The sequence below is a fragment of the Polyodon spathula genome, chromosome 15 (genome assembly GCF_017654505.1).
Source record: "Polyodon spathula isolate WHYD16114869_AA chromosome 15, ASM1765450v1, whole genome shotgun sequence".
NCBI classification, from domain to species: Eukaryota; Metazoa; Chordata; class Actinopteri; order Acipenseriformes; family Polyodontidae; genus Polyodon; species Polyodon spathula.
The window spans coordinates 13,418,303-13,440,913 of record NC_054548.1 but is presented as its reverse complement, the minus strand read 5'-3'; the positions used below and the strand labels follow the sequence as shown (position 1 = coordinate 13,440,913).

General features: G+C 37.0%; 1 protein-coding gene across 1 annotated transcript; it reads right to left on the bottom strand.

Moving 5' to 3' along the window:
• Window positions 1-266: 266 nt before the first annotated feature.
• Window positions 267-11,796, bottom strand: LOC121328047 (norrin-like). The gene is made up of 3 exons (XM_041272510.1): window positions 11,696-11,796; window positions 6,844-7,218; window positions 267-2,912 (listed from the first exon to the last, which is right to left on the bottom strand). The coding sequence occupies exons 2-3, from the start codon at window positions 7,033-7,035 to the stop codon at window positions 2,688-2,690; spliced, it is 417 nt and encodes a 138-aa protein (XP_041128444.1). The 5' UTR covers window positions 7,036-7,218; window positions 11,696-11,796; the 3' UTR covers window positions 267-2,687.
• Window positions 11,797-22,611: the final 10,815 nt, after the last annotated feature.

The following is a 22,611-nucleotide window of genomic DNA, read 5'->3' as shown; positions in this document are numbered from 1 at the left end:
GCTTGAGATGAGTGTTTCCTGCATGATGTAATAAAAAACAATAACCATATTAAAGGTCTTTATTTTACAATTTTATTTATTGTTTTCAGCTCTTAAACAGTTGCAGAGTTATTATATATGTTATAGCTAACTTCAAATCTGCAACTGTTTAAGAGCTGAAAACAACTAAAAAGGTCTAAGCAAATTCTGAGTTAAATTAAGGGTCTAGTTAAGGAATTGAGAGCTCAGCTGGAATGAAAACCAGCAGCCACAGGAGGCCACAAGGATCAGGGTTGAAAACCACTGGTTTAGAGGACCCAGGTTGTGCATATTATGAGGTCATTTTAGGGAGGGTGGCCGGGCTGTTAAGGCAATTCAGAATTGTGTGTATCTGTTTACTTCCACTTCATTTAATGGAGTTTTGCTTCAGATTATGCCATTGCAGCTTTCTTGTTTTTAAGCAACGCAGGGGTTTGTGCCCCTCCATAATTAAATGGGGGGCCTCTTAAAACCAACATTGTTAGCCAATAGTGCCACCTGTTGGGTAAAAGCATAACTGCAGCTTCAGTCTGCTTGTGTTGAAGAGCTCATACAACTGATTTCACAGTGCCTACTTAGCACAAATCCTGGACAACCTTACCTAAGGCAACATTATGTAGTCCAAAATTATTGGCTTTTTTTAAAGAGCACATAACATTTCTTTCTTTGGTCAAGCTTTGGTACATTAGCAGGGCTACAGCAGATCTGAATGAAAACTGTATTGAAGATCTATATGGCTTTAGCAGTGCTATAGATTTTATTCATTGCAGGCCACAATGGAACTAAACAGCTGGTACAAACTAATCCATCTTTCAGAAATTTGAATCAATAATCATCTACACCCATAATAATGCTTGCGGCTTATGTTTACATATCGATCCATTAAGGACGCACCAAATAGGAATCTTGTTTTGGCATGTAAAGATTTCTTTTTTGCAGTATTCTTGTGTAATTTGTAATTTTTGTTTGAATGAAAATGGGTTGTCTTGCAAGAAGCATTTAAGTTTTGAATCAAAGTGGGCTCTTTTTGCCTTCTTTTCCTGGAAGTCAATACGTACAAAGTATTTCGCATTATAAAGGGTTTTTTTGGGTTTTTTTTTTTGCATTAGTAAAATAATCCTAAAGCTACAATACATGTTCATAGTTGGAATGAATTATAACCACAAGACCAGTTAATTTTAATTATGAAGCCTCTTGGAACGCCAAGACATGAAGAGTAAATGTGTATTCGTATTAAACATTCATTAAACCCAAAGTGTACATTTCAGCCGCAGTGTTGGAATGAGATGAGATTTTACAAGCTAGTTTTATGATGTAGTGTAGATTTATATGAGGCATTAAAAGAGACATTCTAACTGGAATCTCTTCTCTATAACCTAGAAAAAAGCCATCACATTTGTAATACATAGACCACTTTACAAGTTATATTTAATTTGGATGTTTAGTCTCATACAGAATACAAGGTTCAAACATTGACAGAATTAGACGCTTACTGTTAGTGCACTGCATTTACTTGTGTAAGTGTTAACAATGTGTCTTAAAAAAACAGAATGGAGTTAGCACTGTTGAAGGCCAGATTCCCAGAATAAGGAAAGCAGCTCACAAGTTCACGTTCCAATTTCGTTTCAGTAGCGGTTCAGAAACAACACAGAGTCTCTTGTGAAAAAAACAAAACAGACATCAGTCTTCCTGGTTTAAAAAGTAAAAAAAAAAAAAAAAAAAAAAAAGAACAGCAGTCTGGTGGGCGGAATGGTTCTTTCTAGCTCATGCTTAAGAGTTCTGCTAGGGGGCATTCACCAATCCAAAGCTTGCAGGTTTGTCCTTGTCCTTGATTTCTTGCTGGGACCTGGTGTGTGTCTGGATGTGTCACTGAGATGTTGGTTTGTTGGGTCTCTAAAACACCTCTCTTCCAGCAATGCAGTGGCACTACAATGATAATGCATCAGTCCCACAGCAAGGGGAAATGGTATGAAGCAAACATTCAAAATGCATTGATGTTGGCTTGTCATTGCTGGTAATGTAGTGCTTAGCTAATGGTTCTGCTAGAGTTTCTGCTAATATTTGGCATTTTCAGTAAATCCACTTTAATTGCGGATATAAATTAAAAGAGGGTGTCTGATGACCTACAAAAAAATAAAATTGTATGGTAGACATTGCTTTCAGAAATCCATTTCAGTAGTAAGCAGTTTTGTTGCAATATCAAAAAGGAAGTCTCATGGGTTATAGCCGTAATTTCTGTGGCTAATCTAGCCATCGCAGAGTGCTACATTTGGGTATTGGCATCAAACAAGCAATGGGGAACACAGTGACACAATAAAAAAAATTGCCCACAGGGAACTCTGTGAAAGCCCATGTCACATGGTTAATCTGGCGACAACAGGGCAGTGCATTGTCTTCAGTGGAGGATGTTATACTAGTGAGGGAGACTGTTGTGTCCAAGTAGACTATATGAAGAATGAACCAACCTGAACGCTCTTCCCTGTTAAATAATTTGATTTGCACACAGGGATTCAACAGCGCCCCTCTGGGCAATTGTTTTTATTGCATCATTAGGTTCCCTATTGATTGTTCTGTGCTAGTACCAAAAAAACAGCATTTGGTGTTGGCTATATAAACCCACATACCCAGGTGCTAATGATGGCCCCTGGGTGTGGCCTCCTCCCCAGGGATTAGCTGCACTCCTCGCAGTTGCAGGACAGGATGTAGCGGTAGGTGGCAGTGACGCGGGTGCCCCCTGTGCAGTGCAGACGCACAGCCTTCAGCTTGGAGGTGTGGGGCCGGCAGCAGTGGCAGGTGGACCTGAAGGGCTGCTTGAGGATGGAGCTGAAGGAGATGACAGGCTCCGACCTGGAGGTCTGGTTGCAGCGCCCCTCACAGCGTGCAAGAAGGACCATCTGGAAATGAGAGTGGGAAGAAACATCAGCGAGGGTGGTAACAAACTCAATCTCTGGAGCTCATATTCAAAGCCTTTATTTGTTACCAAACCAGTAAGGAACCCCTTAAATGCCTGTTGAAACATGGTGCTTATTTACAGAGTTAGTTTGAACAGTTTTTTTTATTTTCACAAAGAAATAAAGTGGTGTAAACCATCACAGCAATGGTGTTTTCTTTTTTTTGCACGGCACTGTATTACTGTAATGAATGTAAGTTGTTAAGACTTTGTAGAAATGAAAAAGGTGCAAGCATGAACTCTTGTAATTTCCATGGCCTTGTCACATGCTTTATTTCAATGAGATCTTGTCAACTGTCATATGTTCTGTCAGAGACCAAAACACCATTATATAGTTGCTTAAACAGCAATCTCATGTTCTCTTCTTATTGCAGTTACTCAAATATATGTTTTTTTAAAATTAACTTTTGCTCTGTGTTAAGGTGTTTTGACCTGTTCAGGAGCTGCGCTTGAAATATAGTTGCCAGCCACTGACCTATGTCATTGACACAGGCTATATCTGCAAAAATGTTTGCATAATCATAGCAGTCAGCTCTCTAGTGCATAACTACTGTGCACAGCCAGCAATACAGGAGGACATTTGATCTACAGTAGATGTTGACAAGATGGTGCTGGATCTTTAACACAGACACACAGACTGTATCAAAAAGTATAAAAACACAATTTGTTTTAATTGCAATAAATAATAAGCTTTATTATCAATAGCTGGATGCAATACATACACCACAAGTTAAAAAAAAAAAGAATTACTTTCTGTAAATGTTAAATGCATTTAAATGTTTCATAAAAACATGCTAAAATAGGAATATCTAATTATGATCATTTAAAAACTGACATGTTTCCCTTCAGTTATTATAACAAGAGCTAGATAAGCTTTTCAGGCAAGAACCCAGCCATTAACAAAGCTGGCATAATTACAGGGGCTTCTGCAGCTTTGCACTGGGGAGCTGCTGTTCAGGTGACTGGCACACTGGGTTATAGCTTGTCCTTGGATGATGACAGTGAGAATGGTTGCCTCCCAGAACAAATGAACAAACTAGCTGGTTGCCCATGTATCCCACTTTAGTAAGCTTGTTGTTAAGCAGGGATTGACAGGTACTGGATTATGGGGGCTCTAATAATTATTATTATTAATATTATTATTATTCACAAAGCTGGAAGCACCTGGTAGACCCATAACTAACCTATCTCTAATGATGACCTCTATATCTGTCTTAAATACATGGTTTGTGAATCCGTGACCTGCTTTACAAGTCACCAGCCCCCAGTGTGAATCTTCTGCTGCAGGCGCTGATTTTGAACTGTAAATGCTATGGCTAACTGTGTTAGTGGTGTAGGAATTCAAAGAATTCAAAAAGAATTAATGTAAATAACAGAAATGCTGTACTGTACATTGTTTAGACTGTATTTGCTCTCCAAAGGAGCAAGTGAATATATAGAAAGCTTAATGACAAGTGGAATCTATCTTCCATTCGCTTTCATAAGGATTCCAAGGAGACCACGAGGTACTGTACTGTAGTATGTATAGCAGTACTGTAGATTTATATACAGTACAGTATTATTGTTCATATTGACTTGATGTGGCTACTGTAGAAAGTTGTGTCTGATAGGAAGATTTAGGAGAAATTTGCAACTGTAAACAAGGGGAGCCGAGGAACTTGTGTGAACTTTAGTGTGAACAGACTGCCCTGAAAAATGAAGCATTCTTTCATGTCATGTGCTGTCGTGTGGCACCCCTCTGCTCCTCTACTTCAATGATATATGGACTGCCAGCTGTTCTTTTAAATACCAGTATTGTCATTCACCTACTCTACTTACTAAACTCTTCTATTCCTAGAATATGTAAAGCTCCTTAATGTGTAATGTAGGTGACACGTGTTAACCAGCACTGACATCATCGAATCACGTACACGAGCACCAGCTTCAGGAAATCGTTTTTACCTTTCATGTTCAGTGCTATTGTACTTGCAATGCTCCACTAATGCACTTTTACCACATGGAAATCTCTTCACATACCAGTGCGACAACAGCTGCCTAGCAGACGTGTCCACAGGCCTTTATTTTTAGGCTACAGAGCTGTTTCACAGGTTGTCTGAATTGTAGAAAGTGCAAAAGACACAATAGAAACATTCAAAGAGAAATCTGCAGTGCTCAGGCAGCAGTTGAGCCAGTTAAAATGTAGCAGTCTGAGCTAATATGAATCAATTAAAAGCTGTTTTTTAAGAGAATTGTATTTTCTTTAGATTAAGGCTAGTCTTTCAGGTTTTATTGTTTCCTTCATATTCAATATAAGCCTGGAGAAAAATATGATGAAGCAAAATATTGTAGATACTCCATGAACGCTCATCCAATAAACCCAGCACTATGACTGTTCATGAGGTATTGATATAACAAGCACAATGTGTTAAAAAGAAAGTCTGCTTAGGACTACATTGACTTAAAATTGACTTTCTTTAGATCAAGCTCTGAATCTGCTTAGCAACTAATTGTAATTTTGAACGGTGTGATTCGCCCAGTCATTCTGTTGTTGGATTTGAATGAATGCTCAGAATAAGTATTCGAGAACTCTTGTTGAATAAAGGCCAGTGTTTATATTCCACATGTATGTAAAAACCAGCAAGTTTGAAAATCAGGAAGCAGATTTAAATTACATTAAATAATCAGTCATATAATGATTTGACATCTGCAAAAACTAACAATTTGCAAAACAAAAGTTAAATACAGATACAAATGATACAAATAAGATACAAATGGAGCCAGCAACTGCCAACCAAAGCTGTTTTGTGTGTCTTTGCGAAAGACACATTACAGCAGCACTTTAGATAACAAGTCTTGTAAAGGTGGCCATCTGTCTGTTATTTTGATCATGCTTATGGAACCTCAAAGTACTCAAATCTTCTGTTAACAAATAATTATGCATTGTTTAATATATATTCTGTTGTTTGGCCTGCAATGCTGCATTGTATTGACAACTTCTGATTCCTAAGCTTATACAGTAGCTACAGCACAATCAATGTGTATTTATATCAGGCACATCACTTCAACTCTGGTATTCAAAGGGTTGCTGTAGCTGCATTCTTCAACTAGGAAAGTTCTATACAGAAATGCAGCATCTACATTATATGGCAATCTGATGGCAATATGGTACCACTTGTCCTCAGATATACTGATATTGAATTGCCCAACTACTGTTAGCTTGAGCGGTCAATAATACTGTTTTCAATTGCACTGCAAGACATACAACTTTGATTCTCTCATATGTTCCACTGATTGGTTGTACGCACTTTACTGTTGCCAATCATAGGTGGATATGTTGTCATTAGTGTTGCATGGTAACAGGTGACATATTATTGGGTGGTAAAATTGGCAGTTGTAAATACACACATCACAGAGGTAGATCATAATACACATGAGGTGATCCCCTGAATGAACAGATACAGAATTCCAATTCTAGGGGGAACCCCTCTCTTCTCCACTTACAGTACAGTACCTGTAATTGGTGTTGAACAAGGGGAGTGGACTGCTCAAACTCCATGTAAATCTCATTCCACGTGTCATCACTTTGTTCATGAGCGATGACGCTCCAAACAAAGAATGCAAAACCGAAGGGTTGGTTTACAAAACCCTTTACTCCAAAGTTATCAAACTAGAAAATAAACACGGCAGGCATTTCATTTAAAGTTATTTTTGTAATTTGATGACACTTGACACTTTTGTGAGTAAATGGTTTTGAAAAAATCATCTCCAAAAAGAAGCAGGCAGTTGCCACAACAATGTCTTTCTCTTCACAGGGTAGACGAACATTAAGGTCCAGGTAGTTAAAATAGCAGTCTGGCTCTAAAAAGTGTAATAAAGTGGTACAGGAGTTTTCTTACCTTAGAGTTGCATTTATACAAAGGATGGCTGATTGTGTCCACAAAGTGGTGCCTCATGCATCTTTCTGGGTCCGTTTCTGCTACATTCCCATTGTCTGTTTTACTGGCTGTGCATCTCAGCATCATCAGCAGGGAGTATACAAGAAATAACAAGGCAACCCTGGGGTTCCCCAGGGGGCTGGTGCTTTTCATTATAGACCTCAAGGTGAGCGGTGAAGATTCAGGCAATCCAGATGACAGGAACCCTGCTTACTAAGTACTGTCCAGGCTGCAGAGTTGAGGTCAGGAAGCCGCCTCTCAGAGCCGAGGTGTGGTTTGGTATTTTAGTTCCATGTAGTTCAGATCTCTGTACTTTCCCAGCCGTCACTTCTTACACTGCAGAATTACAAATGTTTAAAGTTATTAAGGATGCAAATAAATTATATTTAATGATATTTGTTGAAAATTGGCATGTATCTGTAATTGACTGTATTGCTTCACACATGCAATTGAACCTAAACCATCAGTCAGCAGACAAATAGTTTACAACTGGATAAAGAATGTAAAGAATGATAAAGAATGTAGGAATGACATAAAGATGGACAAATGTACAGACAGACAGACACCCCATATATACCCAGTATCTAGTACTCTCAAAAACGTGTGCTAAATAATTTTAATACTAATATTCTTCACAACTGGAGAAGTGCTTTTCCACATATATAGACACATGCATGTATAATATTGTTTGATAATATGATAGCCTTGGTAGATTTATTGCAAAACACAAAAATGCCGTATAAAAAGCAAATAGGTTGTTTGGTCTGTAACTCTCTGAACCTGCCAGCTAATATTAATAAGCATGACAGGCAGATAACTCCCACAAAAACCTTAACAAAAGCAACAAATTGGACCAGGGACATTACTCCTCTTCATCATCTATCATTTAAAACAGGACTAACATTCCAACTGAGTAAATTTAAGCCTACCTTCAATGCAGTCTAGGCTGGCTGAGTGATTGCACTAAACTGCGTTCCTACAGAGTTCCTCATAAGACAAGGACTCTTACGGCAAATTGAGTCACAGGAAATGCCAAGCAGTTTATACAATGATTCAATGCTCTTTGAGAACTTTTTGGTTTTTAATGTACATTATGTTTTTTTGTTTTTAAACTTGCATAAACTAATAAATGTGCTGCTGCAGCATACGGTAAGGGATGGGTTTGAAAGCATTGATTGGCACTCTTTCAGGGTAATTGGATATAACTTCTAAACACCAATAATTGTTTGCATAGCACAGGACACTGCAAAAAACACTACAAAGTGTTAAATAACCTTGAACGGTATATGCTGTATATTGAGGTTACTCTATGATCGTTCATGGAGTCCTGTGGTCAAGAGGAGGCTGGAGGGATAAGCACGGAGCCCCTTAGGCATTCATAGGGGTATTCTTTTACAGAACAAGTACAATTTATGGAAAAGGGAGTTTGTTTCTAGATTTAAATCTGAATGACACAGCTGAATTCAGAGAATTACTTTCCTTAGATCAAACTCTGTATCTGCTTTACAGGGTCATTTTGAACAGTACAATTCACCTAGTGTTGGGTTTGAATGAATGAAAGACAGATATAAAACAATACAATACATTTTCTTTAACTAGTCTGTAGTGTTGAATATGAAAACATACAATGTACTTTTTTACTGAATGACAGTAAGACACTCTAAACCTTATTAACTGTGTTTAAAGGCTAATAACTGTTCCATACCAGCAGCCAGCACGTAGGAAACTCCCATTCTGCAGTACAGTGGCTTTATCCTGTCTCCCGGCTTCCCTGTAGCTGTGCTCAGCAGGGAGACGTTTCAGACAGTTAACCTTTAATACATGCATTCTGGGAGATTTAACTGATGTAATTCAAGCCATAACCAAACTATGATGTCATATATCTTTATACTGCATACTGTTATGTATGACAAAGAAACACAATGTAAACAATTATCGAATGGTAGATTATAGAATTATAGCATCTTTACAGTAACCCAAGTCAAAATCGTTAACATTTTCTATTTAGATGGGAATTCCAAATTTTTTTCTTATACATTTTCAATATGACAAAATTGTATATTTTATATTACAGTACAAAATATTGAAAGAGACAGGGATGCAGGGTTTCCACAACAGAGTGAAGAGGATATTTTGAGCAGAGGTATCTACTGTAGCAATAGCCTCATTGGACAGCACAAGCAGTTGAAATGTGGGCTCCCTTTGATGGTCAACCCTTTTAGGGGTTAAGGGGACAGCTTCCATGACAATTCAATCATTGGCCTCTCTTTTAGATAGGTTGTATCCATTGCACTATATTGTCTGTTGGTTCAGTCTTATTGGTCATACAATTAGCTTCTAGTTTTTGAGATACTCATTTTGTTTTGGTGTGGTGGTGGTGGTGGTGGTTTGAATTTGAAAACTTCCTGTGGTGGTTCACATGGGTTAAGTGTTGTAATTGAGAATACATTACTCCTGTCTGTATTTTGACTTTGATGCATTTAGTTGCTTTTGTAACACCCTTAACTTAACTTGACATAAGGTGTTTCATGCAATTAGCCACAGACCCTTACAGGTTTAATTTAAAACTCATAACAAAGAACACTGATAAGTGCCAATGTATTTTAGATTTGGTGAGGCACATTAGCTGTTTTGTCTTTAGGTTGTCCGTAAGGGAAATCCTGAATGATGAGGAATGACAAAACAACTTCCTGAGACAAGGAACGTCAAGTGAAAAAGGTAATTCCTCCTGAGTGGCATAAAGCAGGCAGAACACAACACTCCATTCAGGAACCTGTTTCTACCACATGGTTAAAGTTTAGTTTAAAATGTGTTGTCACATTATGTATTGTTTGTCAAACCATACAACCAGGCAACAGGTACAATATCCCATTACAATGTTAGTAGCAGAAGTACAATGTGACGTCACACAGTAAACTAGGACTGTAGGTAGCTCCTTGGTTTGATTGTGAAGACAAAACGAAACACGTCATACATATAAAAGTCAGCATAAAGCGTGGTATCAAACTAATGTTGTTTTTTTTCCTTTTATTTTACTGAAGAGTGCTGTTCTAATGTTTTGTACCTTTAGAGACGTTTTCAAAGTCCTGGTATGCTATGATGGAGGGGGGAGTGCAAATGGCTTTGCAACTAATAAAGGACATCAAATAGATTTGAAAACTGAAAGGACAAGACATTTTAAATAACTAAACCCAAATTCCTAATGGGTTGTACGGCAGCCAATAATAAGCAAACAGGGATTTTTAAATACTATTTTGACCACATTATATCTAGGTCACTGAAGCCTGTACGCCAAGCTGTACAGAATAATTATCTAGTAGTTTTGTCAACTTGGAAATGCTATGAATTAGATTCTCCCAAGCATTAAATAGAAACATCCTAACCCTAGCCTATAGATTATATCACCGTGTCTGCTCATTTGTTCCCTATTGTTCACAGGCTTTTAATAACCAAAGGGCAGATTCCTTCCCGTGTCCTACGTCATCTCAGGGACCGGTGAATGGCATGTGCATCCCAAACACACTCGTCGTTACATTTACTGTTGTGTGAGGAGTTAAGCTGAGTACTAAATATATCCTCGGTGTAAAGCCAAGACAAACACTGTGGATTTTAGCACAGATTTCAGCCAATGGCAGCCAGACACACAGATCAACCCTATGCTAACTTCGGATTTCCAATCTAAGCTTCTTTGAAGCATACATTATGACACGTTCCACCCACCTCCCTTACTTGAATTAGGTTCATATTTAGTATGTAAAATGTATTGTTTGTTTGTAAATGCATAGTTACTGACAAATGTAGACAGTCTATGAGTACACTTACACCTGTAAGTGCCTTTCAGTGGACATAGAAAGAAATCCCTGATGAGTGTATAATAATCTAATCCTGCAAGCTGTAAGAGATATGTTTTAAAGGCAGAAATCTTAAGTACCATAGCTAATCCAATATAAACAAACTAGACTAACAACAAGGTAGGCTTTCTGATTAAGGCGAAGCCACAGAACACTAAAGAGAAAGTAATAAATCAACACCGCTTTATCTTTTAGAGTTAAAATGAACATGATTATAGGAGGCTGTAGCTTTAAAAAACCAAGGGGCCACACAAATAGGTAAAACTGAAGCTTAGTTTAAGAATGGTCCCAAATGTTTGCATGCTTCTATAAAACATCTGATTGTATTTAAAGATGTGAATGCATTGAATCAGAAGCATGCTTGTTATTTAGAGGCACCTCCCCACCTTCTGTTAAATGTGCTGAATCAAAGTAAGTAAATAATATAATTACTTGCATCATTTACAGATGTGCTGATCTAAAACTAGCCTAATTTGTTACTTGGGAGTAACGTTACTCATTCTCTGCCACAGCATGTTTACAATCTTTCAAACTATCATAAAAGAAATAAATCTGATTATTACAGTTACAGTTGTAATTTGCCTTGTCTAGTTTTCCATTTTCCTCCCACAACTTGACAGTTCATAATCAGCATAATATATAACCCATATGGAATGTATATACAGTACATAAATGATTTCATTAATCACAAGGAGTGTAATATAAAGTAGGCCATGAAGTTAAAAAAAAAAAAAACACAGGTACGAAAATACACCCTTGCTGGGTTCAAAAATCCCCCAGGGGGCCCGATGAAATATTAAGAGACAGTAAAGACAAACTTCATCAGTAGTAAAAAGAGCAATAAAATAAAACAAACAAACAAACAAAACAAAACAATGAAGACAGTCACGAAACAAGTAGGACACGCATGTTGAATGGATACAGGCAGCAAGTGAGCACAGCTGACTTGAGATTTCACTTACCATACTTCTCACTTGATCAGTGCAGAGTGAACAATCCAGCCACTGTATCAGACAGCTATCAGGACTGCAGATCCTGAAACATGAATTGCCTTTATGCTTCCTTTCTCTCACTCTCCCTCAGCTTTCCTCCCTCCCTCTCTCCCTCCCCTTTCTTCTTTGACAGTCACATGGGGTTTTCTCTTTAACATTGGAAACAAAAAAAGTTAATGCTGTTGTTTGAGAGCGAGTGTCAACTGGGAGATGTGCCATTGCTGTCATATATCACCCAGGATAGCAACGCTACACCCCACCCCCAACACACACACACACACACACACACACACACACACATTGACACGCTCAGCAGACAAATGGGGATTCCAACAACAGAAAACCCAATGGCTGCAGGCATCCTGTTATCTGAGAAATCACCCAATGCCAGAGGACTAGGAGGTAATAAAAGTAGAAATAAATGCAGCTTATTTAAAAACAACTGACACTTGCTGCCTTTCACACCACAGCACAGCAATGTGCAGGGTGGGTGAACAGTGGGATGTGAACACCAGATAAGATTGGAATTTCAAATAAATAAATAAATAAATAAATAAATCAAATAACTGGAGAAGAAACAAAACAAAAACAAAAAAAATACAACGTGAATTAATTTAATTCTCTGGTTTCAAATGTCTCAACTCATAACAATGACTGTCAAAGTGAAAGTGCTTGACCAGTTATTTACATTCTCTTCATCAGCAAAAACTACAAGATTATGTTAACAATAATTAAACAACAGGGAGATGTAACCAATATACAGGCATCTCGCTTTAGTACACATTCAAAGTAATTATTAAGAACAAAAAAAAAAATACTTTAAACAATGCCCAAAACACACTGAATCAAGATTTTAAATATCAACCATAACTATTAAACACTCAACTGAGGACACTGAAAAGGACTTCTTGTTGAAAAAATTGTCACTGAACTTATAAAGATTCTTTTAGTATTTCTAAATTGTTTTAGCTAATTAGTTTATTAACTCTTGTGGGTCCTCTCAAACAGGGTTTTGGCGGTATGAGCTTGGATATTACTTGGATCCCATAGGGCCAGTTTATGATGCCATAGCCAAATCCAGAGTCTTGTGGAATCACATTAAGGTGACAAGACATGTAATAGACTGAACTACTTCTCATTTTCAACATTTGTTGTGTTCTTATGTTAGGAATTGGTGAACAAATATGTGGAGATACAACGTTATTACATAAGATTGTCACATCATTGATGAAGTACAAATAAGTATTTGCTCCATGTGCTTATACAACTAAACTAGGTACAAGCACACAAAATGGAAATGTTATAGTTTCATCAGGAAGATCTTTTGTTTGCTGAGTGTTTGGCATTTTACATTGACTGCATTTGCTCTATTTCTGAACTTAAAGTAATGGTAGCTAACAAAATAGTTCCATAAAATGTATCTTCCATGCACATCTATTCATCATATAGGTCTCAAATGGGCAGTTTTTAAAGAAACAAATACAGCAAACACATATTTTCATTTCAAAACATGATATTTGCTGCTAGATTGTCTTGTACTTCCTGGGTCATTTCAATTGGAAAGTGATATTTGTCCCGACCCCTTCATTAGCTTCTTTCCTGTCAACAACCAACCAGCTGCTTCCGTCATTGACATTCCTTCAGCCAGTAACATGCTTTGACCCAGAAGACACTGCTGAGGTGAAATGGCCCAAAGTGCAAACAGGCAAGCCAAGAATAAGGCATAGAAATTGAGAGCTTCCTTTAAACTAAATCAGTACCAGATATTGTGTTTTAAAATTCAAATAAGTGTGTGATTGTAATGGGGTGCCCCATCCCTGTGTGTATTTTGTGTTTTATGTTTTATGTGGTGTGTTATTTTTGGTGTGTATGTATTGGTGCACGGGTGATTTAAAATGTGTATTTGTATTTAGGCATGGGGATTGCACAATCACTTCACAGTCATATAAAATGTGTATTAGTATTTGGGCACAGGTGTGTCAAAAATTAATGCAGACTGTGCCGAGATTCAATTGAATGATTAATTAACAATCGGGTCTCGGCACAGCTACAAAAGAGCCAGTGCTTCACTCACACAGGGTTTTGTTTGTTTATTTTGGCCATTGTGCCTTTTGTTTTGTGAAATGTTTTGTCTCATTTAAACCTTTTATTTATAAATGAAACATGCGCATCAGCGCTACAATAAGCATTCTGTGTCATTCAGTTCCTGGCCTGACGTTACCACACAAGCCATCTTGCCACAGTTCTATAACGTGTTTCTTTTAAAACCACACATTATCAATTTAAAATTAGTACAGCCAAAAAGTTAAGTTAAAGAAAACAATAATAACTGAGCAAACTGATCACTTTAAACAACTACAGCTATGGCCAAAAGTTTTGCATCACACTATAGAATTAATTAATTTTGCTTCATAAAGTTAAATGAAACCTGCTGAATAATGTTGAACATATTGAATTACATTTTCCATATAACGTACAAAAACAGAAAAATGTGACATTTCGGAATCTAACATGAAATACTGTTCTACTATTATGGCTTCCAGTAGATGCAATATAATTTTTTTATTTCTTTGATTACATGATGTTAAATAAAAGATCAAAATTATGTTAATATATGGTAAGTTTAAAAAAAAAAAAGAAATCTCAATCCTAAAATTCGAGGGGATACAAAAATTTGGACCATAGCTGTACAATTACTTTATGAAGTCCAGGACTGTGGTTAATTGAATTAGGGTTACTGTATATATGTGCAACGGCAATACCATTTAATTAATCTGCAAATCTTCTTGCAATGATAACACCACGTTTCCATGATGGGCAACATAAGTTAAAATGGAGGGCGTCCTGTATTGGGAACAGACAATTCCTGACGCAGTATTTGAAATAATTGCTGAATAATTTATTAATATTTGAATAATTTCTTCTTGTTTAGATTAACTTTGTATTGTATTTGCTGTTTCAGTTGTCACATCCTAATGCGTTTTGGAAACACAGAAGTTCAAAGAATCCCTGTGGCTTCAAAAGGGCTCTCAAAAATATATTCTGTGTAACCATTGACCTTTACCCATCCAACAGTGTCCCAGTGGGGCTAGGAAATACCACCTGTGTTCTGTGTGTCACTGCTGATGTATTACATCAACTGGCAGAGTTTTGCAGGGTGCAGGTTCATGGTTACACTCTGGTGAACTAAGAGAGGCATTCTTGAGGCCAAAGAGGTGCTTTAAACTTAGAATCATTATCATGATGTGATGACTGAATTTGAAAAGGATATCAAGTGATTCTAAACAAGAAGAGTACGTTTCAGACCTACAGCAAGGTGTTCTTTAAGCAGTAAAATGTAGTAAAAAAAAGCAGTGTCAGTCATCTTAACAGCATATTTAAAACTAAAAGAAATCTGAGTTTGAATTCTCTACATATTTGAACCATCCTGCAGTAAATAATCAACGAATTGAGGCATGGCTTGCATCCAAGATGCACCCGCAAGAGACAGCTAAGAAGATGTAAAAATATCCCCTTATCTGACGATCAGATTCTTCAGCAGTCATCATGAGACTGGTCTGTTGCTTTTAAAATAAAACATTCTTTCATTGCTCTTGTCTTTACAGCAAAGAAGAGGGAAACACAGGTTGGAACAAGAGAGTAAAAGGAAATAAATGAAAGCAGTGATGTTTGCAATGTTTGTTTCAAGTGCTTGATTATGAAAGAACCACATTTAATGAAAGATATCATTTTTAGTTTCACTTGTCTTTCTGCTTTATTATCTCGTACAAACATACATATGTCACATTTGTTTTGGTTTAAAGATTATTTAGCATAAATATTGACAGTATCAGATTCTGAGGATATAGTGGAGCATCTGTCTGTTCGTTCATCCAACCATCTGTATATCACATTTACATTTTAGTATGTATCTGGATAATCTCTTCTCCAATAGTCATGAAACTTGGTCATTCTTACTATTCTGTACATACTGTTGACATATTTCATGGTGTGACAGTGAGGGCTGCAGTGGTGATGTCAGACCAGGAAATGAAAACCAAAAGCCCAGGATGTGCGGGTGAGACTCAAGCGCTAAGGTGCTCAGTATTTTATTAATAAACAAAACTAAACAAACAGGTTATACAAAAAACCAAAATAAAGGGCACGCTGGCCAAAGTAAAAATAAACACCAGCAAATAATTCTTACTATAAAAATGAGTACCTTGTTTGTTGGCTGGTACCATTCGTTCTTACTTCCTTAACTCTCTTTTAATACTCTTCCTTTGTCTGAGCCCGGAGTGGTATCTTTTATACTGTGGCTGATGCCATAATTACCCATTAACAATTACCTTATTAAGCCTCCAGCCACATTCCCAAGGGCTTTATTGGGATGGGGATTCAACCCCATCCCCTCCAGCTACACTTTATGAGACCAGCTTTTCTCAAACAATAAACAATAATGTGAGACAGCTTTTGTCCGTCCGCACGCACATATACAATAATAATGATCATAATAATACTACTAATAACAAATAATATATACATAAATAAATAGGCATAAGGGGAGGGCTCCCTGTCACACAAGCTCTAATTACTGACATACTTGTTTTCTACTGTAGTCTCAATGCCAAGGGGCTCAAGTAAAATGTATATGACCTTTTATCATTCTTTCAGGAATGAGGGAATCACAGAGCTGTATAACGGGGTAGGGTAAGAAAGCCAAACCAATTTAGAAGGGTGCACAGCTAAAGCAAGGGCAACTACACTCGGGCTAAGCCGACTACACCATCTCTATCAAGAAAGAACAACTAAAATGTTATGTTTCCCAATTTTGCCCTATAGTAGGGAAGGAGCAAGTAGAGGACAAGCGAAGTGGAGTTCAGTGTTTTTATTTATAAGATAAAATATGCTTTTTGTATTTACAAAAATAAAATATATCAAATGAATCCCTTTTTTTCCCAGGGCTTCATAAAAACAGATGCATATTAGTTATCAGCTACACAAATTAAACACAGTAGTTAACATGTCAGCATCACAGGTTATAAAGCACTGAACAGAATAAAACAATCCAGAGTTAATTGCATTGGTGAATTGGAGATGTTGTTGAGAACTCGGTCAACAAAATGTGTTCAAATCAAAACAACTCTGTATTCCAACTAAACAAAACAAACCTAGCAAGTCCTCAATCTCACCTCCACTGGAGTTCAGATACAGAGCATCGGGCATGTATTCCATGGACTAAATAATCCCATTCTCAAAGCTGGATTTTCATTTTAAGTCTAAATAATCACATAGGATGTAGCAGCAGCAACAGCACATGAGCTACAATTGATATATGCGGATACACACCACAGCCAGTACATGCTACAGTTCATAAACTCCACACACAAAGTAGCAGTTTCTCAAAACCCCTACCACCACTCCTACTTCCCAGCCTGGCATCCATGCTCACACAAACATATCCTTACATCCTCCCAGCTCTATCCTAGTTCTTTTTAATGATGCGTTATATATAAAGTATTCAGCTACAAACAATTGGACTCATTAATCAATTACAACACAATTTACTTACATTCACACATGCTTTAAAAAAATATATCAATATAAAATAAGTGCTATAGAAAAATGACACATCTTAAATTATAAATACAAAACAAATTGCAAAGAAAACTTAACCCTGTTACAGCTGTCTTAGAAATCATGCAGTTCCTCCTTGTCAAAAAAAAAAAAAATTCCCAACTGGATAGCATTAACATATGCTCGTCCAACTAGGCACATGAGCTTATACTTGGGTATTAGATAAACCCACATGCTGTCTCCGAGTATAAACGCCACATGTTTGAAGATAAGTGTAAATGTAAGGTGTGGGGGCTGAGATGTTTATAAATATGCTTTACTATACATTAGCATGGAAAGTTGGTACAGTAGCACTGATAAAAAACATTACATTGTAAGCCTTGTAACTGGATTTCTAATAGATTTTCACCATTGACTTTCTCTTCATCTCTTTTCTAAAAAAAGTCCTTCATACAAACCCAGGCACTATTTGGTCCTGAAAACAACATCTGCAGAGGAGAATTGTGTTGCCAACAGAGGCAATGAGGTGGACAAGCGCTCCAAGTAACAAACTAGCATGGAACATACCTGCATGTCCAGCATGCATGGGTTTGCAGTATCATACCTGGTACAGCCACTATCTCTGAAGAGTAACAAAGGATTTATGGAGCAGATTCTTGTTTAGCAAAGCAGTTTTCCTTTGGGGGTTACCACATCACTTGTTTATATTTAATGGAGATTGTGCTCAATAAATTAATAGCTCTGCAGACAAGCGATCCCTATGGTTCCTCGCTAGGGACCTTCTAGCACTTTAAGAAAAACTTAAAGAAAATGGAAACGGTGATGTAAGACCACTCCTGGAAAACGTTCATCCGCGACAAAGTGGAGAGGCTCTTGTGGGAGTCAGACATCTCAAGCTAAAACCGATTGAGATATCAAGAGACGGATGGGACAAAACATTCAGCAGGTCAAAACCTGCATAACTTAGGACAACTGAACATACCAATGCTTAAATCGTTTAGAGGAAAGAAAGATTACTTAAGGAATGTCTTCAAATGTACAGGGCTTTGGTCTTAAAAGAATCATAAGTCAAAACTCTGTATTTAAAAAGCATTTATTAAAAATTGCATTTTAATATTTAAACTGGATTTCCAGAGTTCTTGCTTATATGGATTAAAGTACTGGAGCCTAAAACTTAACAGCAGACCTCTTTTGACCTAAAATGATTGATGTCATTAATGTAATCCAAAAAAACTGAAATAAATCACTACAGTAGTTCTCAGGCAATTGTGTAACACATCCTGATAGGTGATGGTTTTGAGCTGTGGGTAGAAATATGCATTTGAAATAGATAATTGGCTGGGAGGCAATGTTGTCTTTAGCCTATGACCTCAATAAAGCAATAAAAAGGGATTAATGGATTAGCTGGTTTTGATGTCACCCTTTCCAGACCTGCTGCATTAGGAGAAGATAAATAAATATTTCTCCCTGGCACAGTGAAGACTGAGAAGAACACAGAGGGGTCAATGAATGTTTCACCATGTGCCTGCAGACACAATAAAAAACATGAAAGGGGTCTGGTTTGTTTCTGTTACTCAGGCAGCAGTTATTTCCAACAGCCACTACCTTGAAAACCATTGTCGGGCAAAGACAACTGGATCAACCCTGAAACTGTTTTTTTTTTTTCCGTTAACAACCTTTTGTTTTTGTTTTGGTTAAAAAGATGATAATTTAATTGAATTATATCTGTTGCAAGACTAAATGTGCATTGCTATTTTTTTTTATCAGTCACATAAAGAATGCATTGGCACACAACTGAATGTGGGTTTTTCATGGAATACATCACAGTGGAAGCTCACAATGAAAGCAAGCTCATTATTCACAACGCAGATAACCAGATAAAGTAAAGGGCTGAGGGTTAAATCTACAGTAAGGGGCCCACACATTGAAGGATAATAGGACCACAGAAAAGGAGACATTTTTTGATGCATGCCTAATGAAAACGTAGTCCAATTGCACCAAAGGATTTTCAAATCTTTTTTCCTTTAATGCTGTCTGGGTGTACTACACTATAGAAAATGTCTACAGGAACAAATCAGTTCCAGAACACTATGCTATATTTAACATGAAATACTGTGCTTCTTGTTAGTGGACAGTTGGTTAGAGGAAAATGTATAATGAGAAGTAGAAATTATGCATCTGTTCCATGTGGTTTACAGCCAAAAGACACACAGACTGACGCACTGAATACCTTTAAAAATGCAATAACTGCTTGTCAGCACTATTCGCATTAATCAGTGAATCATAGAGCAAGCAATTACATTTTCCTGCACACAGCATAACACTCATTACTTTTCTACGTGTTTTAGCCCTTTTGAGACTTCCCTGTTGTTGTACACCATTGACAGTGAACGCTGGATAAAATAAATGAATAATATGATTGTCAAATTGCACACACTTTCTGTTGATATCCATGTAGAGCATGTGGGGCTAGCTGTTGAAAAGTCTCACTGTCGTATGACTTCAATGGATTGAAGAAGGTTGTTGTGTCATGGCACTTAAGATACTCCAGAGAAGACTGAAACCAGCTCAAAGCCAGGTAAAGGCAGATTTAGAGAAAAGTGCCCTGTGTTTATTGGTAGAACTCAAACCCAAATCCTGTCCTGCAGATTTGGTTTTCATTGGGCAGATAAAACCTTTGCCTTCATAACTTTTCCCTGTTGAAATCTGACTTGATGCTGCCAACGCACACCAGCCTCTGCTCTTACAGCCTTCTACAAAACAATTATTATTAGCTTTTATTAATGAGGATAACGATTATGAAATAACAAGTGATCACAGTATTAATAACAAAATAATCATTCTCATACTGTTTAGACTAGACAATGATCATTATTATATGTCCTGTAGCCTAACATCCTGTGTTGTGTTAAGAGGCTATTTTGCAATAATGTCCCATGCGGATCGGGATTTGCCTTGGCAAGCTGGACTAATCAAACATATGTTATCACTGTAGTTGGTTTTGTTTGATGCTGAATCCAGGCGAATCAATCGCACAATCAGGTTATTGCTTCTAGCACCTTATTACTTCCTATTCTGAAACTCAACTTCTCTTCTATGATCTAGTGTTCAGTACAGTACGTTAGTACAGCTATAACTTTAAAACAGTAATTCAGCATTTCTGAGTAAAGGCTAATTCTTTTATAGTGACACACTGCCCATTGTGATTGCCAGGGCTGGTGCCTCCACTTATACTAAATACTATATTAAATTATCTGAGCCCATTTCAACAGTGAGATTTAGTTTCCACCCAAAGATAAAACTAAGAACAGGAATTAGGTTTTACCTTCCAGGGTATACAAAACTCTGCCTCACTGAGTGTTGTTCTGCATTAATTCAAAATAAGACTAGAAATCATTGTTTTACCATGCAACTAATTCCTTAGTGGAATGACTATGTCCCCAAAGCATTATGAAAAAGCAAAAAGACAGGAATTGAAATAGTTAGTACTGTTTTTTTTTGTATAAATAGCGAATGGAGAGCTTTATTAATGAAGACATAAACTTTAACTTTGCATTTTATTTTTATTTTATATTTCCCTTTAATTAAATTGAGACTCAATATCATAAGTGCTTAAGCGAATTTTCCATCATACGCACATCTGAACCAAAAGTATGAGACTTATCAACAAAGATAGTTGAGTGAGACTGTTTTTAGAGACACACATGATAAGCCCTAGTGCTAGACATGGGTACTGCAAGAGAAAGTCTACTTTTTTAAATTTCCTCAGGGATCTGCAATCGTTATATCATGTAGACACTTATTTGGATTATTCATTAACATCAATACCTTACAATTGTTTGTGCAGAATTAAAGAATCAGGATGAAATGGACTTGAGCACTGTTTACAAACAATAGAGCTCTGCTAGGTGCGTGAGCAAGGCGTGTGTGGGAGCTTGCCGTCTCACATTGGATTAAGGGTTACACCTCATAAATACTGATGTCTATCCCAGAATCAGATGTTTGTTATCCCGACAGATCCCTTCATGTTGTGTAGCTTTTATAAAGGATCATTTTTGTTGTAAAAACAATTAAAGGTATTTCTATTTTTAATAAATCTATAAAATTGAGGATGTTCAAATTTAAGTCTCAAGTTTCTTCCAAGTGTCCATGTGTATGGAATTTATATCCTGATTGAACATGTCTTTCAAAATTCTAAATTACCCCAAAAACAGCAAAAGAAAAAACAAACTCCAAAACAATAAAACCACTTACATACCGCTAAATACACTGTCTGAGCTACTTATTTGGTTTTATAGGACACTGATTCCTTTCTTTAAAAAGTGCTAAATTTGGGGTAGACATTTGAAAAACTAGCCCTAAGTGAATAACTGAGTTCCTGTGTTATCACTGCCTTCCTTAAAAGGACTGAATGCCTGCAGTTCCCTGTGTGGAATCATTTTGTTCTGTAATTCAGTTTTGTACAGGCAGTGCAGAGGTTAAAACCCTACTGTGAGATGAAAGCAGCTGAGGTCAGGTTTCAGGTGGCTGCTATTTTATTGTGCAGATTTTCTGAAAACATTTTTTAAGGCGTTTTGGGAAAAATGCCTAAACTAGCAGGTGTTAAAAATCAATTTGAAACAAAGAAACAAAAAAAAAAAGGTTTTGGACAGAAATGAATCTGATGCTGGTCTCTTCCAAACACTGTTAATGCTACAAGAGCTGCTGTCTGCTTGTAATAATGCTGGGTCTGGTGTTACTGTACACTTTGTTTGTATACATTCATTGGTTTCATTTTTGACTCCCTTTTAAAAAACAAAACAAAACAAAAAAACAAAACAAGGGAAACCTGTGTTATTAAAATATGTTGCTGTGCCTGTTTCATTTTGCCATTATGAACCTGTACACAAATGCATAATAAAAATAAAAACAGTGGAAATTAACATCTGGTTGTTGACTGGCTAGGAAGAACACACACAAGTTTTACTTTAAAATATTTCTTTTTTTTTCCTGCAGGTTGCATATAAATATAGTATACTCTGTGAAGATACTGCTAATTTAAGACACAGTGCCACTATGCCCCCACCCCCACGCTGAAATCTGCCTTTTAATAAAAAGTGCACAGAAATGCAGTGCTGCAAAAGCACCTTACTGCTTACTCTCAAGAAAGACTTGCTCATTCCCTCTTTTGGAAGTCATAAAAGGCCATGTATGCTTCACATCTTATGGACGTTAACCTTGTGTTGTGACCGAGGGGCTGTGTGCTCGGGTGACCAACATTTTAGTAAGTGTGAAAGCTAAGAATGAAAACTTGATAATGCCCAAGTGATGTAATGTGCCGCTTCAGTCCC

What these genes read in the sequence shown, in the direction of transcription:
- LOC121328047 (XM_041272510.1), bottom strand. Translation starts at nt 7,035, where the DNA reads ATGAAAAGCACCAGCCCCCTGGGGAACCCCAGGGTTGCCTTGTTATTT. An exon ending in TGTATAAATGCAACTCTAAG is followed by an intron (nt 2,913 to 6,843) that starts GTAAGAAAACTC and finishes TCTCATTTCCAG; the next exon opens with ATGGTCCTTCTTGCACGCTG.